Raw genomic sequence first — 17095 nt, 5'->3', positions numbered from 1 at the left:
CCAGCCGGCTTCGAAACAGTTTCTACCCTACTGTTGTTAGAATACTGAATGGACTCTCAAACTCTTAACATTCGCCTGTACCTGGGTTTTTGTTTTTGCCGCTGTTTACCTATTATTTACTTATCTACACTACTTAACTCTGTGATGTGCCTGTACTGCTCACAAGACAAAGTTTTCTCGGTGCCTTGGTACACGTGACAATAAATTCAATTCAATTCAATTCAATTCTTGGAGCTAAACTAAATAAAATTAAACAAATTTAAATGCTGAAAACACCATGAGTCCACAAGCTCTCTGGTGTGTAAACTACTGTCCAATGCTTAAACCACTCACCATTGTAATTTAATCATATAATATTTGTTAGAGTCAACTGTCAAGGGATGCAAGTGGGAGTATTTCATCACAGGAGGATCTTGGGGAAAGGGAGTGGGAGTCTACCCACACCAGGAATCACGGGTAAAAGGGGGGAGTGGGAATCCATCCATACCGGGAATCCCAGCTAAAGGGGGGAGTGGGAGTCTATCCACACCAGGAATCACGGGTAAAAGGGGGAGTGGGAATCCATCCATACCGGGAATCCCAGCTAAAGGGGGAAGTGGGAGTCTATCCACACCCATAATGCTATTGGGAGGGGCTCAGGATGGGCTGGTGGTGACTGGATGTGAAAGTGTGAGCTTTCTGGATCTATCACCAGCTGACAGAGCGGATTGTCTCAGTTAGCACACCCACACGCCCTGTTGTAAAAACATGTCACAAAATTGTCTAAGTTTCCAAACCCTCTGGTTAAAAAGAAAAGCGGCTGCTGACATTCAGACACCCAGCACAGGGAAAGGGGCAGGGCTGCAGCTCCCGACTGCTCTGACCAGCGTCAGAAACAGACTCACCCAGGGGCTTTCAGATTTATTTTTTATAACTGGAACCAAACACCAGCCTGGCACACGTTAATTTGAAGTAGTCAAAGAGTGTGGTGATGGAAAAGCACAGCTGACTCTGACTCCAGCATCTGCAGTCCTCACTTACTCCTATTTAATTTGAAGTAGCCAGCTTATAATCACTCTCCCACATCCCCCCAGACTCAGCACATCACTAACTGGTGCACAGTCAGAAGATGGGAATCATGACATTTGTTGCAACACAGAGAGAGCAAGCTTTGTGTCATTCAAACAACATATTTGCAAACTCTTTATGATAAATGCTGTACTAATACTGTGCATTGGTTCAGTGTCTCTTCTTTCCACAGCATTTTCTTTGGACAATGTCCAACTGGTACAGTATCTGGAGGACAGAAGTCTAGGGTCACAAACTTCAGGTTGAATGTTGCTCTGGAATATTTCTCCCTTCTAAAGGCAGTTATCCACTAAGCCAGCTGTTGATCCCTGGGTTTCTCTAGTTTTCAGGAAATGCCTTCTTACAAAGGTGCAACCATCATGAGAGTGGGTCAGAGTTGATGGATCTCCTAGTCTTTGGACCCCTACCATTTTCCTATGGGGAAACGATGGGGAATATCAATAGCAAAGAGGAGGTGGGTAACTATACTTTGGCCTCTCCTGTTCTCCTCTCTCTTCTATCCAACCATTTAATACCTGCACCATTGGCTTTATACAGGCTGGATCATTCTACATTTTGGCCAACTGGTTATTCTTGAAGGAAAAAAAATATAGGTTTTTTTCCCCCCAGAAAGCCAATCTCTAGGAATTTTTGTTTTATTTCTCTTTTCCTGAAGCTTGCATGTACATGTTTTGGGGATTTTTCTTTTGTTCATTCATAGCCCGGGGGGAATGCTAGCTGGGTCAGCATTTATTCTCAAACCCTAATTTCCCAGAGGGCAGCTGGAGTCACATCTAGGCCAGACCACATAAGAAGACACATTTCCTTCCCTGATGGACAACAGTGAACTAGATTTATTAAAAATTGCCATATTTGGCAGTAGACATGTGCTTGCTATTAGGCTAGCTTTCTTTCTCCCTCATACTAGGTTATTATTGAATGAACTTTTGACCCCAGAACATAGGCATGGGCTTTTACAGAGTCATAGAGATGTACAGCACGGAAACAGACCCTTTGGTCCAACTCATCCATGCTGACCAGATATCCCAACCCAATCTAGTCCAAAGTTAAAAATCACACAACACCAGGTTACAGTCCAACAGGTTTAATTGGAAGCACAATAGCTTTCGGAGCGACGCTCCTTCATCAGGTGATTGTGATTGTGACTTTGGACTTTGGACTAGATTGGGTTGGGATATCCCAGTCCAACACCGGCATCTCCAAACCAATCTAGTCCAACCGGCCAGCACCTGGCCCATATCCTTCTAAACCCTTCCTATTCATATACCCATCCAAATGCCTCTTAAATGTTGCAATTCTACTCACTTCCATCACTTCCTCTGGCAGATCATTCCATACACGTACCACCCTCTGCGTGAAAAAGTTGCCTCTTAGGTCTCTTTTATATCTTTCCCCTCTCACCCTAAACCTATGCCCTCTAGTTCTGGACTCCCCAACCCCAGGGAAAAGAATTTGTCTATTTATCCTATTCATGCCCCTCATGATTTTATAAACCTCTACAAAGTCACCCCTCAGCCTCCGATGCTCCAGAGAAAACAGCCCTAGTCTGTTCAGCCTCTCCCTATAGCTCAAATCCTCCAACCCTAGCAACGTCCTTGTAAATGTTTACTGACCCCTTTCAATTTTTTACAACATCTTTCCAATAGGAAGGAGACCAGAATTGCATGCAATATTCCAAAAGTGGCCTAGTACAGCCGCAACATGACCTCCCAACTCCTGTACTCAATACTCTGACCAATAAAGAAATGCATACTTAATGCCTTCTTTACTATCTACCTGTGACTCCACTTTCAAGGAGCTATGAACCTGCACTCCAAGGTCTCTTTGTTCAGCAACACTCCCTAGGTCCTTACCATTAAATGTAAAAGGTCACTAAGGTTTGCTTTCCCAAAATGCAGCACCTCACATTTAATCTAGATTAAACTCCATCTGCCACTTCTCAGCCCATTGGCCCATCTTTTAGTTTACTAGTCCAGCAACATCACCATTCTGCCATGGCTTCCCCCTGAGGAATTAAGAAGGATAAGCATTTATACATCTCTATCATCGTACAGTTTACAGATGCCTGTTTGCATGTTATAAAGGTAACCATGTGATACTGTGACGCAGAATGGTGGGACATTACGTCTCACCCAATCTCCATGCGAATGCACCTTTCCTGCAAGAGTTACTTGTCAGTGATTTGTCCTTTCCAGGGGGTATCGACCCGGGACACCAGGCCAACTCCCCCATCGCCACTGCAGCTGAAGCTTGCTCAGGCCAGCACATACCCATTCAGTGCTGTGCCCAGCCTCTGTCCAAGTAACCCAATGGCCCACTAAGCTAGCTGGGTGAGGATTACAATTCTTAAGTTCCATCTTTTAAAAAGGGGGTGGAGGAACAAGGACTACAAACCAGCACTCCAGTTGTAACCACACTCTCTGCTGGAGAATGCACGTGCTAAACCACCAAATGCCAAGCAGTTGTGTAAGCCCAGCCCCTGAACGTACACTAGGACAAAGGTCACAGAGATTAAACGATGGACCATTGCGGAGATCATGGAAACCCTGGCGAGTGAGCCATCTCCTGACATTGTCTGGGTTGTGAGGTGTGAATGGGAAATCGGGGGGAAAAAAAACAGGGAATTATCTTTGAAGACAGAAAAGCTGTTATTTCTGTGAAGTTGGAAAAGGATTCGGAATCTAAGCTACCCAATCGAGATTCATATTTCCCTGCAAGCTATGGTTTGGAATATTTTTTTGATTATATGCTGGAAAAAAGAAGCAAACACCAGGCTCTGGGAGATAGTGGGCCAAATGACCAAATCGTCTCTTGTCCAACTGTCTTCGAGGACCTCACTGCTTCTCCAGTTGTAGCGTTAGGTATTCTTATGTATTCTTCATCTTGACACGGATGGCCGTGATTTCATCAACAAGGCTCTACAGTCTAAAGATTCCTCCCCAAGCCTCACTGCATCTCCCTGCTCCTTTTAAAGTGTTGCTTCACGCCCACCTCTTTGTCCAGACATTTGATCGACAGCCGCAGATCAACCATCCCACTATCTCCAGATCTGGCTCACAGAGTCACATTTTGGTGTCTGACCACACTCCCGTGTAGCGCCGTGGAGCATTTTATTCTGTCAAAAGGTGCTATTGAAATGCAAGCTGTTGTGGTTGTTGAAACCTGGCTGTTTTTCAAAAGAGAACGGCTGCAGTTTAATGTGGATAAATGTATGGTTATCCACTTTGGTGGCAAGAACAGGAAGGCAGATTACTACCTCAATGGAATCAATTTAGGTAAAGGGGCAGTACAGAGAGATCTGGGTGTTCTTGTACACCAGTCAATGAAGGTAAGCATGCAGGTACAGCAGGTAGGGAAGAAGGCTAATAGCATGCTGGCCTTCATAACAAGAGGGATTGAGTACCCTGTTTTCCTGGCCTTCTCCCCGTAACCCTTGACCTCTTGCTAATCAAGAACCAATCTGTCTCTGTCTTAAGCACACTCAATGATTTGGTTTCAGCAGCCTTCTACAGCAATGAGTTCCACAGAACAGAGATGACAGAGATGAGGAGAAACTTCTTCACCCAGAGAGTGGTGAGTGTGTGGAATGCTCTGTCCCAGAGGGCAGTGGAGGCCCAGTCTCTGGATTCATTTAAGAAAGAGTTGGATAGAGCTCTTAAGGATTGTGGAATCAAGGGTTATGGAGATAAGGCAGGAACAGGATACTGATTAAGGATGATCAGCCATGATCATATTGAATGGTGGTGCAGGCTCGAAGGGCAGAATGGCCTACTCCTGCACCTATTGTCTATTGTCTTTTCAAAGAACAGGCACAGAAATTATGGGTTTATGATCGAAGCAAGAAACTTATCTAATGACAATGCAATAACTGCTTTACACAATTAACATACTTAGTCAATGATACAGGTATATAAATGCTTATCTATCTGCATTCCCCAGTGGTAGAATGGTAATGTTGCTGGACGAGTAATTCAAAAGCCCAGTTTTACGTTCTGGGGTCAAGGGTTAAAATGGCAGATGGTATAATTGTTAATCAATAAAAGTCCAAAATTGGGAGGGGGGGGGTGGTGGTGCAGAAGATAGCCTAATAGCAACCATGTAACTACTGCCAATTGTCATTTTTTTTAAAATGTAGTTCACTGTTGTGTGTCCGGGAAGGTAATCCATTAACCTTACCTAGTCTGGTCTCCATAGGACTCCAGACCTTTAACTGCCCTCTGGGCAATTAGGGTTGGAAAATAAATGCTAGCCCAGCCAGCATTGCCACAGTCTGTGAGCAAACAAAATGAAAATCTGCAAAACATACACATGCAAGCTTCAGGAAATGAGAAAGAACAAATAATATATTTCTCAGAGACTGGTTTTCTGAAAAAAAGAAACACGCTATACTTTCTACAAGTATAACCAATTGGCTAAAATGTAGAATGTTCCAGAATCTATTGCTGTGATGTTCTGGTTGACGTGGTCAAGTTGCTCATCAGGCACGGTGTCTCTGAAGTCGTACAAACACAGCTTGCTCAGGAATTATAATCTTAAGATGTTCTTCAGTCATGCCATCAAAAGAACAAATAGGCTTAATTCTGAACTAAGGAGGGTTTTCGTTTCTGAAATGAGTGAGACCAGCTGGGTAGCTGGTTCTTCAGCTGCTTAAAAAAATAATTTCTAATGGTCACAGTAAAATTTCAAAGCCTCCTTTCCACGGAAGCATAAAACTTGAAATAAATCAAATTGCCAAACACTTTTCAAAACTGATGTCCTCCAAGCAATATTAAATATAAAGGGTCTTCATAATAATACTTTATGGATAAAATTTGTAAAAGCAAATTTCATTTTCAAAAATTATAAACAAAATATTATAAAAATATTTCAACATGAATCTTACAGAATTTGCAATAAAATTCAATTTATCTCTGATGCATGCTCCACTCAATTGGACTGTAATAGGCTTAATATTTACAAAGCACATTCTATATCAAGTATATGACCTCAGGACAAAAGATTTCAAATGGGATATTACAGAATGTGCGGTAGAATTGAAATATTTCTCAGTGCATTACTGCCTACTATCAAGCGTCTCAATGCATTTTCAATCCTCTTGGTTTTCACAATGTACTTTCCTTGTGGGGCATGTTTTACTCGAATGTTTCCAGTCCCTCTGTGTAGTATGTCTGAAAGGACTTGGGCCTTTTGCACTGGGCCTCCACAGCAGCTGCCACAACCTATAAGGCATCATCCCTCAGCACACAGTCGTGGGCCTTGGGACATGCCAATGTGCAACATTCAATTGAGGACTTTATGCATCGGAGGACCAGCACGTTCCGGGAAGGCCAGGAAGATTCAGGAAAACCGAAGACCAACAGAGTGGACAATACTTCAGGTGCAGTTGACGTTTGCCCCCGGGAACAGCCAGAGAGCAGCAAGTCCTGATTCACAGATCTTCCCCAGAACTGGCCATGACAAAAGCTGCTGCACTCTCTCCAGACCTCGCTTGCCAAAGGAATATTCCACAAAACAATCTCCTCCCCCACTTACAGCCATTTGAGGGAGTTGAAGGGAGAAGGAAGGGGTTCTCTGGGTGAGTAGGGAGCATCTGACATGAAGGACATCTCCCACCATCACCCAAGCTACATCTTGGTGCTACTTTTAAACTCCTGGCGATGGGCAGCTCTGCCAAGTGACTTTGACAGTCTGCTCAGGGCACCACCCAGGTGGAGTCATCACCTTGATTTCCCACACAGCCTTGAGGACATTACGTACTGTCTGATGGACTTGTGGTTGAAGTTTTTTTCCTTCTGTACAGGTGGCAACTATTTGGGGTACCCTGCAGCAACGTGACCAGACCCCATCCTTCACAACACCGGGGACAGGTAGAACCTCAGTACGTAGTGACCCTTGGTGTTTGCGTACTAAAAGGTCTATGCCCAGCATGATGCAGATGTACACAGAAGTGGTCATCAGGAAGAGGCTGATACTGGGTATATTTTTATGCCCCCTGTATGTACAGGCTTTTATATCATGTCCCCTGCAAATGCGCCTCTTTTTAGTCTCCAGACAAGATGGAAGATGGATCTGGAGACTGCCACTGTACAGCAGCAAGGAATAAGCTAGATCTATGCCACATACAGCAACACAGAGGGCCGCACTGAAAACAACAAACTCTGGAGACCAGTGAGTCAGACAGTATCCACGGTCCTACAGAGTGCCTCCCACCTTATGATCACGTTCTTACCCACAATGCAGAGGGAGTACTGCACCTATGTGCCCAGTTTTTCTTTGACCATGCCTCCTCTCACTTTCTGGCTTTTAAGCACATTCCCAAATGCACCTAACCCACACATCCTTGAACACTATGGGCAGTTTACCATAGCCAATTCACCTAACCTGCACAGCTTCGGACTGTGGGAGGAAAACAGAGCACCCGGTGGAAACTCACGCAGACATGGGGAGAATGTGCAAATGCCACACAGTCAGTCGGCTAGAATCGAAGCTGGGTCCCTGGCGCTGTGAGGCAGCACTGCTACCCACTGAGCCACCACAGTCGCTAGCTTATCTTTACATTGCTGGCCTCTGTCACAAGACTTTGAGAAAGTGACACAGGCAGATCCTCTCAGTAGTCAAATGGCAAAGCTGAACTAGCTCACTAGCGGGAAAAAAATAATAAACAGCCTCCAGTTACAATGTCAATTTAAAAATCTTTCTGCAACTGCAGATTGTAGGGAGTTCCTTTCTCTCTCGCCTACAAATCCAGACCACGTTAGGCTTTGCTGGGTTAGGAAGTTCCACTCTGTTGGCTTTCACCAAGCTCCCTTTAAACATTGCCAGGTATCACCTGGGAAAAGGGGAACTGGAACCGGTTAACAATTCACAAAGATTACAGCAATCACATGGTCATGATTCTCTGCCCTTTGTAACTTGAATTCAGAAAGTTGAGGGACACTTCCTTGATAACTTCACTTGGGAAGGCTGCAAAGAGAGAACAGCATGTAGCCATTCAGCCCTTCAAGTCTGTTCTGTTAAATCACAGATGATCTACACCTCACCTCCATTCGTTCACCTTGGTTCCATCTGCTTTCGTAACCTAACCCAACAGCTCAGTTTTACAAACATACAATACACACCCTACCATCTCAATTGGGAAGCATTTTCAGTAATAAAGTTAGTGAATAACTTGGAGTTTTTACATAGACTGGCCAGTATCAAGTACTAGTATCCAGACACAGAGGAAGGACAGTCAGTTGGTGAAAGTATTGGAAGGGGACTTGCACTCACACCAATAGAGAGTTAGCACCCTCATTATAAACGATGGGATTAGAATGGATGGCTACGTCACCAACAGAACAACCAGAAAATTATTACAGGTGCATTCTCTCTCTCTCACACACACACACACACACACACACGCATTCACTCAATCACACTCACTCAAGTTCAACCTTCCAAAATGCATCACTTCGCATTTATCCAGGTTGAACTCCCTATGTTATTTCACAGCCCAGCTCTGCACCCTGTCTATGTTGCGCTGCAGCCTGCAGAGCCCTCTATACTACCGACGCTACTTCCAACCTTTGTGTCATCTGCAAATTTACTAACCAACCCCACAATCTCCTCATCCAAGTCATTTATAAAAACTACAAAGAGCAGACACACACACACAAATACACAGACCACCCACACACACACAAATACAAATACATTGACCAATTACACCACCGACACTGACATGCACACCTAAACCCATCCATATACACAGACACATACGGACTAGCCTCCCACAAGCACAACCAGGAATGGGCTCAGTGGAGTGACACTGGGCCCACTTCAATGCCATCAGAAGATGAGTAACACTGTAATGAGCAAGACACCACTAACGTACAAATAAATAAATGGATCAACTAAACTTATATGAGCAAAAGTAAAACGTAATGGGTCAGAAAACTACCACAACCATTTCTGAAGGTCATAATTAATCTCTGCTTGGACAAGCATGCAATAATCAAGGGTAGTCAGCATGACTTTGTCAAGGGGAGATCATATCTGACAGGTTTCATTGAGATTTTCAGGCAGGTGACTAAATGCGGGTGCAAGTAATGCAATGGATATAGTCAACATGGAGTTTGTCAAAACTTTCAATGAGGTCTCATCTGAGAGAATAGTCAAGAAGCTAAGGCCCCAAAGAAATTTGGCAAATTGGATCTAAACTTGGCTTAGGGGCAGAAGGCAAAGAGGGTCGAGGTCAGAGGATGTTCCTATAATTGGAAGCTTGCATCCAATGGTATATCTTATGACTCTAGGCTGGGTCCCTTGACGCTTTTAATGCAAATTAATGACCTGGATGTGAATGTAGGAATCATGATCAGTAAGTTCCCAGACAACCTGAAAATTAGTGGCATGCTCAATAACAAGGATGTAAGTGTGAAACTACAGGACAATATAAATGGGCTGTTCAGATGGACTGAACAATGGCAAATGGAATTGAATCCTGAAAAGTGAGAGGTGACGTATTTTGGGAGGGCTAACAAGGAACACAGTAAATGTTGAACGGTAGAACCCTGGGGAATACAGAGGATCTGGGGGACCTTGATGCTTTATGCTGAAAAAGCTGGTTAAGGCAGTGTATGGGGGAACTGACCTTTATCAGTTGAGGAATGGAATACATAAGCACCGCAGTTCTGATAAAACTAAGAACTGTGGATGCTGGAGATCGGAAACAAAAGCTGAAATTTCTGGTGAAACTCAGCAGGTCTGGCATCATCTTTGGAAGAAAGCAGAATTAATGTTTCAAGTCCAGTGACTCTTCATCTGAACGTATGGGGAAGGTTATGATTGAACTGTGTAAGGCATCAATTAGACTGCAACTAAAGGACTCTGCAGTTCTGAGGAAAATGTGATTGTCCTAGAGAGGGTACAGAAGAGACTCACCCAGATATTGCCTGGGCTGGAGCATTTCAGCTATGAAGACAGACCAGATAGGCTAGAATTGTTTTCCTTCAAGTATAACCAATAGAGGTATACAAAACTATGAGAGGCATAGATAGGAAGAAACCTTTCCCCCTACTAGAGGGATCAGCAACCAGGGAGCATAGATTTACGGTAGAAGGCATAAAATTCAGAGGGGGTTTAACAAAGCTTTTGTTCAGCTAGGAAGTGGTGGATATCTGTAACACAACATCAGAATGGGTGGTAGAGGCAGGAATCATTTAAGTAGTAGTTAGATTGACACATGACGCATCATTGCTTGCAAGGCCATGGGCCAATAGATTATACAGGTGCTTGATGATTGGTGTGGACAAGATGGGCTGAAGGGTCTTTTTCCATATTGTAAACTCTCTGGCTCTAATTGTTATCCATATGACTAGCATCTTAGGCTCAAGCAAACCAGCAGGTTCCGGTGAGCAATCCCTCCTTCGATCCACTTTGGCCGTGCACAAGGTCACCCAAAGAAAGGCAACTGTGCCACCTTTCCAATTGCCTGCTGAGATTAGCCGCCGGGACACAGCAGCCAATTGTAAAGCACCAAAACTTGCAAGTTAAACCCACTAACCGCCATATCAGAAACACAGCTTGTCTGTGAAGTCACATGAGAGAGAAGGCTGCTGTGGGTGTCGAGAGGCAAGGGGGATCGAGAGATCAAGCTCAGAGTGGAAGAGAAATCGAGCTGTCGTGGGGAAGGCCAGTGAGGAGCAACTGCAGACCCATGGCGAAAGGAAGACTGTAGTTTGGAACTTGTTACTTCTTATTTACTACTTTATACTGACAAGAACCATAATGTTGACCTTTTAACTTTATTTTTCTACTCTTTACCCAAGCTTTTATACCTTGCACCTAAGGTAGTATCATGAATGGCAACATTATAAACTTTCTGCTGTACTCCTGTATCCTGGTACTTGAGTACACATGACAATTAAACCTAATTCTAATCGAGACTCTCAAACTCTCCTCAGACAACCCAATCCAATTATTTAAATAAAATTAAATTTTCTTCAATTAATCACTCCCAATTTTAACTTACCCTCCTTTCAACTCAAAATGATCAAGCTTCAATGATGTAATTTTTTCCAAAGTGAAAAAGTTGGGGCAGCAGTAGAAGAGAATCGCGCTCATCTGGCTTACAGACAGCATCAAAAGCTGAAGAGTTTTAACTTCTTCAGGATGAAAGTACCAATGGCTAGGACAGCACTTAATGCCCATCTTCAGTTTATCTAAAGGAACTGCCATATTCCTGTCAGGGAGTGAGTTCCATGGCTGTGTGCTCTTGCAAGTCTCTATCAATTCTTGACAGACATTAAAATGGCTTGCATTCTGGGTAACCTGCTCAAGAACGATAGAGTCATAGAGATGTACAGCACAGAAACAGACCCTTCGGTCCAACTCATCCATGTCGACCAACCTAATATGGTTCTATTTTCTAGCACTTGGCCCATATTCCTTTAAACCCTTCCTATTCACATACCCATCCAGATGCCTTTTAAATGTTGCAATTCTACCCACCTCCACCACTTCCTCTGGCAGCTCATTCCATACACGCACCACCCTCTGCGTGAAAAAGTTGCCTCTTAGGTCTCTTTTATATCTTTCCCCTCTCACCCCTAAACTTATGCCCTCTAGTTCTAGACTTCCCCACCCAGGGAAAAGACTTTGTCTTTTTACCCTATCCATGCCCCTCATGACTTTATAAACCTCTATAAAAGGTCACCTCTCAGCCTCCAATGCTCCAGGGAAAACAGCCCCAGCCTATTCAGTCTCTCCCCATAGCTCAAATCCTTCAACCCTGGCCACATCCTTGTCAATCTTTTCTGAACCCTTTCAAGTTTCACAACATCCTTCCAATAGGAAGGAGACCAGATATTCTTAAAGTACAAGGAATAGAGGAGAAGGTTTGAAAATGGAATAATTGAGTTTATGGATTAAATAACTTTTCTTGGGTGTTGCATTTTTCAGAAAGGGCAGTTTTGGCAACATTAGGGTGTTCGTAACTGAAGGCAGGCTTGGGAAAGTCCTACTGGCACTACAATAGAAAACCTGCAGGCATCCTTATGATCCACGTCAACAACTGTTTTATAGGCACTAATGATTTTAGAAAATAACGTATTAATCAAAATGAGAAGGGATTAGAGGGTTGGAGCTATAGGGAAAGGCTGATAGCTCCAGGGAAAAAAGCCCCAGCCTATCAAGTGCTGAAACTTGAAAGGGTTCAGAAAAGATTGACAAGGATGTGGCCAGGGTTGAAGGATTTGAGCTGTAAGGAGAGACTGAATAGGCTGGGGCTGTTTTCCCTGGAGCTTCAGAGGCTGAGGGGTAATAGAGGTGTATAAAATCATGAGATGAATAGTCAAGCTCTTTTCCCAGGGATTGGGAGCCCACAACTAGAGGGGAGAGGGAAAAGATTTCAAAGGAACCTGAGGGATAATTTTTTTAGGCAGAGGGTGGTGCGTGTTTGGAATGAGGTGCAAGAGGAAGTGGTGGAGGCTGGTACAAAATACAACAACATTTAGAAGGCATCTGGATGGGTATATGAGCAGGAAGGGTTTAAAGGAATATGGGCCAAGTGCTGGCAAATGGGACTCGATTAGTTTAGGATATCTAATCGGCATGGATGTGATGGAGCAAAGGGTCTGTTTCCGTGCTGTACAACCCTATGACCCAGCAACAGTAAACTTTACAGACAATCACTGGCATTTAATGATCTGAGATGTGTCACAGGAGCAACGCCAAACAAACAGAGAGAGGAGTTGCCAATAGATTAGGTGATCAAAATCCTGCTTTTTAAGTAGCATTTTGAAGAGTAGAATTTAGGAAAGGAACTCCAGGCAGAGGTTAGGGTTTCGATATTAAAAATCCCTTTCCTTCAATTCCTGCAGATCTGAGCAATTTACTTTATGTTACGTACCATCTCACATTCAGGAAAATTCTGCATTCACAGCTTTTTTTAAATATAGATCTAATCATGTGATTGGCCACATCCACCTTTGCTCACTCTCATGTTAGGATCCAGACCCGGAGCAGAGGATTTAATTGACAAAACAATGGACACAGAGAGCTGTAAAAACATTTGACCAGACCAAGTAAACCAAAGGGTTCAGTAAAGGTTATTAGAGATGTCACTATAAGCCCACATTCCTCATAGATAGACAGCTCCAATACATGTTTAAAAAAAAATTCCTCTTTAAACATAATATAGAAGGAGATATACAGACAGAGTTTAGGGGCTTGGCAACAAAAGGGACATCCAACAATAACAGAGAGAAAAAATTCAAGGATATGCGAGAGGCCAGAATTGGGATTACAGGACTGGCAAAGATTACAGAGTTGGAAGAATGAGGCCAAGGGACTTGGAAATAAGGATGAAAACTTCACAATGAAGATGGTGATGGATCTGTATCAGAGTGCACAGTACCTGCCAAGAACGTCAAGAAACACTAAGTCCATTTCTACATTGAATGCTCCATATAGCCAAATAAGAGCATAAGATATGGGAGCAGAAATTCGGCCATTCGGCCCATCAAGTCTGCTCCATCATTCAATCATGGCTGATAGGCTTTTCAACCCCATCCTCCCACTTTCTCCCCATAACCTTTGATCTTGGCAATCAAGAACCTATCTATCTCTGGTTTAAAATACTCAATGAACTGGCTTCCACAGCCTTCTGTGGGAATCTACTAGCCAGTCTCACCACTTCCTCTCAAGAGGATTACCTTCGAGATCAATTCTTGTTGGGGTAAAGCACCAAAGTACTGGAAACAGAACGAACACGTGCTTTTGTGCTAAATCTGTTCCTAAGTGGCATGGCGGCTCAGTGGTTAGCACTGCTGCCTCACAGCACCAGGGTCCCATGTTCGATTCCAGCCTCAGGTGACTGTCTGTGTGGACTTTGCACATTCTCCCAGTGTCCGGATGGGTTTCCTCCAGGTGCTCCGGTTTCCTTCCACAGTCCAAAGATGTGCAGGTCAGGTGGATTGGCCATGTTAAATTGCCCGTAGTGTTAGGTGCATTAGTCAGAGGGAAATGGGTCTGGGTGGGTTACTCTTTGGAGAGTCGGTATGGACTGGTTGGGCCGAAGGGCCTGTTTCCACACTGTAGGGAATTTTATCTTTACAACAGCAGTGCAGTCCCATTACTCAAAGTGAAAACAGCCCCAGAGTAATCCATACATAATTGTTTGGCTTGGAGTAGATATTGGGTTGCGATACCAATAATAAACAAAAATAAAGATAACTGAATCTGAGTTACTGAAAAACTGCTGCATATCCGAGAAGTGCAAGTAGAGACACCTCACCTATGAACCATAACCTGCATTATGGAGGATTGACCATATTTTGTCCTTTGAAACTTGCACAGAATTTGCACGACAGAAACATGCCACTCACATCAATCTGCCTGTCACAGGTGAATCGGTTCATGACAGTGTTGGTAAGAGTAACCAGCATACATCCAGTCGTGAATAGTGAAGGGCAATTAAACAATTCATTGGAGGAGAAGGCTCCATAAACATTCCCATCCTCAAAGATGGAAGAGTCCAAGTTGAAGGACTCGCAGCAATCTTCAGCCAGAATAGCCAAGTGGATGATCTAGATTGGCAACATCCAGTGGTCCCCAGTATCACAGGTGCCAGTCTCCAGCCAATTCAATTCACTCCATCAAAGAAATGGTTGGAAGGACAGGATGCTGCAAAGGCTATGGGCCCTGACAACATTCTGGCAATAATATTGGAGATTTGAGCTCCAGATCCTGCCAGCTGATCGACAACACTGACATCAACCCATCAACATGGAATCTCCCAAGTACACAGAAAGTAGGACAAATCCAACTGGGCCAATTACCACCCCAGCAATCTACTCTCGCTCACCAGGAAAGTGATGGAAGGTGTCATTAACAGTGCTATCAAGCAGCACCTGCTCAGCAATAACCTGCTCAGTGATGCTCAGTTTGGGTTCTGCCAGGGCCATTGAGCTCCTGACCTCATTCAAGCCTCAGTTCAAACATGGACAAAAGAGCTGAATTCCAGAGGGGAGGTGAGAGTAACAGCCCTTGACATCAAGGTTGCATTTGACCGAGTGTAGCGTCAAGGGAACCCCAACCAAAACTAGAATCAATGAAATTACTTTGTTGGTTGGAGTCATACCGGGCACGTAGGAAGATGATTGTGGTTGTTGGACATCAGTACTCTACCAGTTTGAAATCAGTCTGACCATTTCTGTAATCAAGGGGGCTCATCCATGTTGGTACAAACTAACTTCACAACTTAATTCTTTAAGTAACACACATTAATTCTGTCAATCCTAAGGTGTCATGTGACATTTCATCCTTTCATTGCTTATATTTTCCTGCCTGATCTGTAGGGATAATTCAATCTTTAAATCAAACTGCCCCTCACTATAACACCTCCTCCATCCTCAACAACACGACAACACTACAGCCACCTGAAAATCATGGCTATCCACTCCCTGGATACCACCATAGAGAGGATATAAGGTCCAAAACCAGCTGTACAAATGCCATATCTTCAGGGAATGTATGACACAAAAAGACTGGATATCTGACACCAAATTATGGAGAACAACAGATGGACAGGAGTAATTATAGGCAACACTTTATTTTACTCTCCAGTGACTATGTATAATATTAGAGAGATTAGTACTGCTTAAAATCTGATAAAGGGTCTCCACCCAATCTATTTTGTCCCTGTCTTTCAGTGCTGTGCATTTCAAACACAGTTTATAATTTCTAATGTGTTACTTATTATTTATACTTCTCTATTCTTTGTGCTTTGTTGTATGCCCTGCTGGTACACTCCCTATCTTACACAGGCAAAGTGCATCAAGTTTCACATTTAAGTCATTTACACTGCTCAAGTATAATGCATAAAATTGCAAGTAAAATTACTCAAACACAAACAATATGTGTTTCACTGACTAGCTTACAGATGTTGCAACATTTCATTTCGGTCACACACTATGCAAACATATTCTTCAACCTGTACACTACAAAGAACAGTCACAGTTACACTCTGATGTGAAGGTGCCGGTGTTGGACTGGGATGGACAAAGTTAAAAATCACACAACACCAGGTTATGGTCCAACAGGTTAATTTGGAAGCACTAGTTGGAAACCTGTTGGACTATAACCTGGTGTTGTCAGATTTTTAAAGGTTGCACTCAGCATATCAAACATAACTGCCTAGCTAAAACAGGAAGCTATCATGTTTTACACTCAACCAGTCCACAAGATAAAGACAGATACAGCCTCATTATATAAAAACAGAGACGGGGTTTTGAGCCAGTGAGATTAGTGCCACAATTTTCTGATGTCATAATTTCTTTCATCCCCTTCTTTCACAAAACAATAAATGTGTTCAATAATTTTGTGCGTGGTGTCGCAAATAATGAAAACTTGCAGCAATATTTGACCAAACGGGCCTTTATTTTAACAGGCGGGACCACGAGCAGGAGTCTAATAGCTGTTCAACTGTAAAATGCCTCATCACCAAATCTGACCAGGTACTAGAATGATGCTGCAAACTGAACAGGATGTGCCACCTGTCATTACGGAAGGATTAGCAAGGCTTTGACACAGCTACACAGACAGCTAGCCAGATCACAGACACGCTGCCATTCTGTCTACTGGGAGAATTCGTAAAGTCTTAACACATTCACCAGGGAATATTGTAACTGCAGCATTTAACTATTGCATTCTCTAAAAAACAATTCATTGGCAATAATAAAATATAAACATACAACTTATGCATACATAAAGTGAATCTACATCATAGTATAGCAAACTAGCTGCTACCAATAAGAGCCAAAACATCTGCTTTAAATCACCAACCTCGATCTACACAGCTGCCATTGCACAGTGGAAAATAATTATTAACAAGATGATTAAAATAATTAAACTGTCTCGTTGCTGCTTAATATTTAGCATTCTTGCAGCTCACGCTTAACGGACAGCAAGGAAGCTCTTAGCCGTGGGAGCATGCTCCAGAGATAATGTGGCATTGGTGAAAATGGTGGGAAGGCAATTTCTTTTTAAA

At 43.3% G+C, this 17095-nt stretch overlaps 1 protein-coding gene across 1 annotated transcript in view; it reads right to left on the bottom strand.

Moving 5' to 3' along the window:
• tmtc1 (transmembrane O-mannosyltransferase targeting cadherins 1) overlaps positions 1–16608 on the bottom strand; it is a 160195-nt gene extending 143587 nt beyond the window's left edge. Inside the window, exons 1-2 of the mRNA XM_043708866.1 lie at positions 16585–16608; positions 7456–7464 (exon numbers count right to left, since the gene is read on the bottom strand). Of these exons, the coding sequence (XP_043564801.1) occupies positions 7456–7464; positions 16585–16608 (33 nt within the window). The remainder of the gene's footprint in view (positions 1–7455; positions 7465–16584) is intronic.
• Between the last annotated feature and the right edge of the window lie 487 nt (positions 16609–17095).

This window comes from Chiloscyllium plagiosum, chromosome 19 (genome assembly GCF_004010195.1).
Source record: "Chiloscyllium plagiosum isolate BGI_BamShark_2017 chromosome 19, ASM401019v2, whole genome shotgun sequence".
Classification (NCBI taxonomy): domain Eukaryota; kingdom Metazoa; phylum Chordata; class Chondrichthyes; order Orectolobiformes; family Hemiscylliidae; genus Chiloscyllium; species Chiloscyllium plagiosum.
This window is presented reverse-complemented; position numbering and strand designations above follow the sequence as displayed.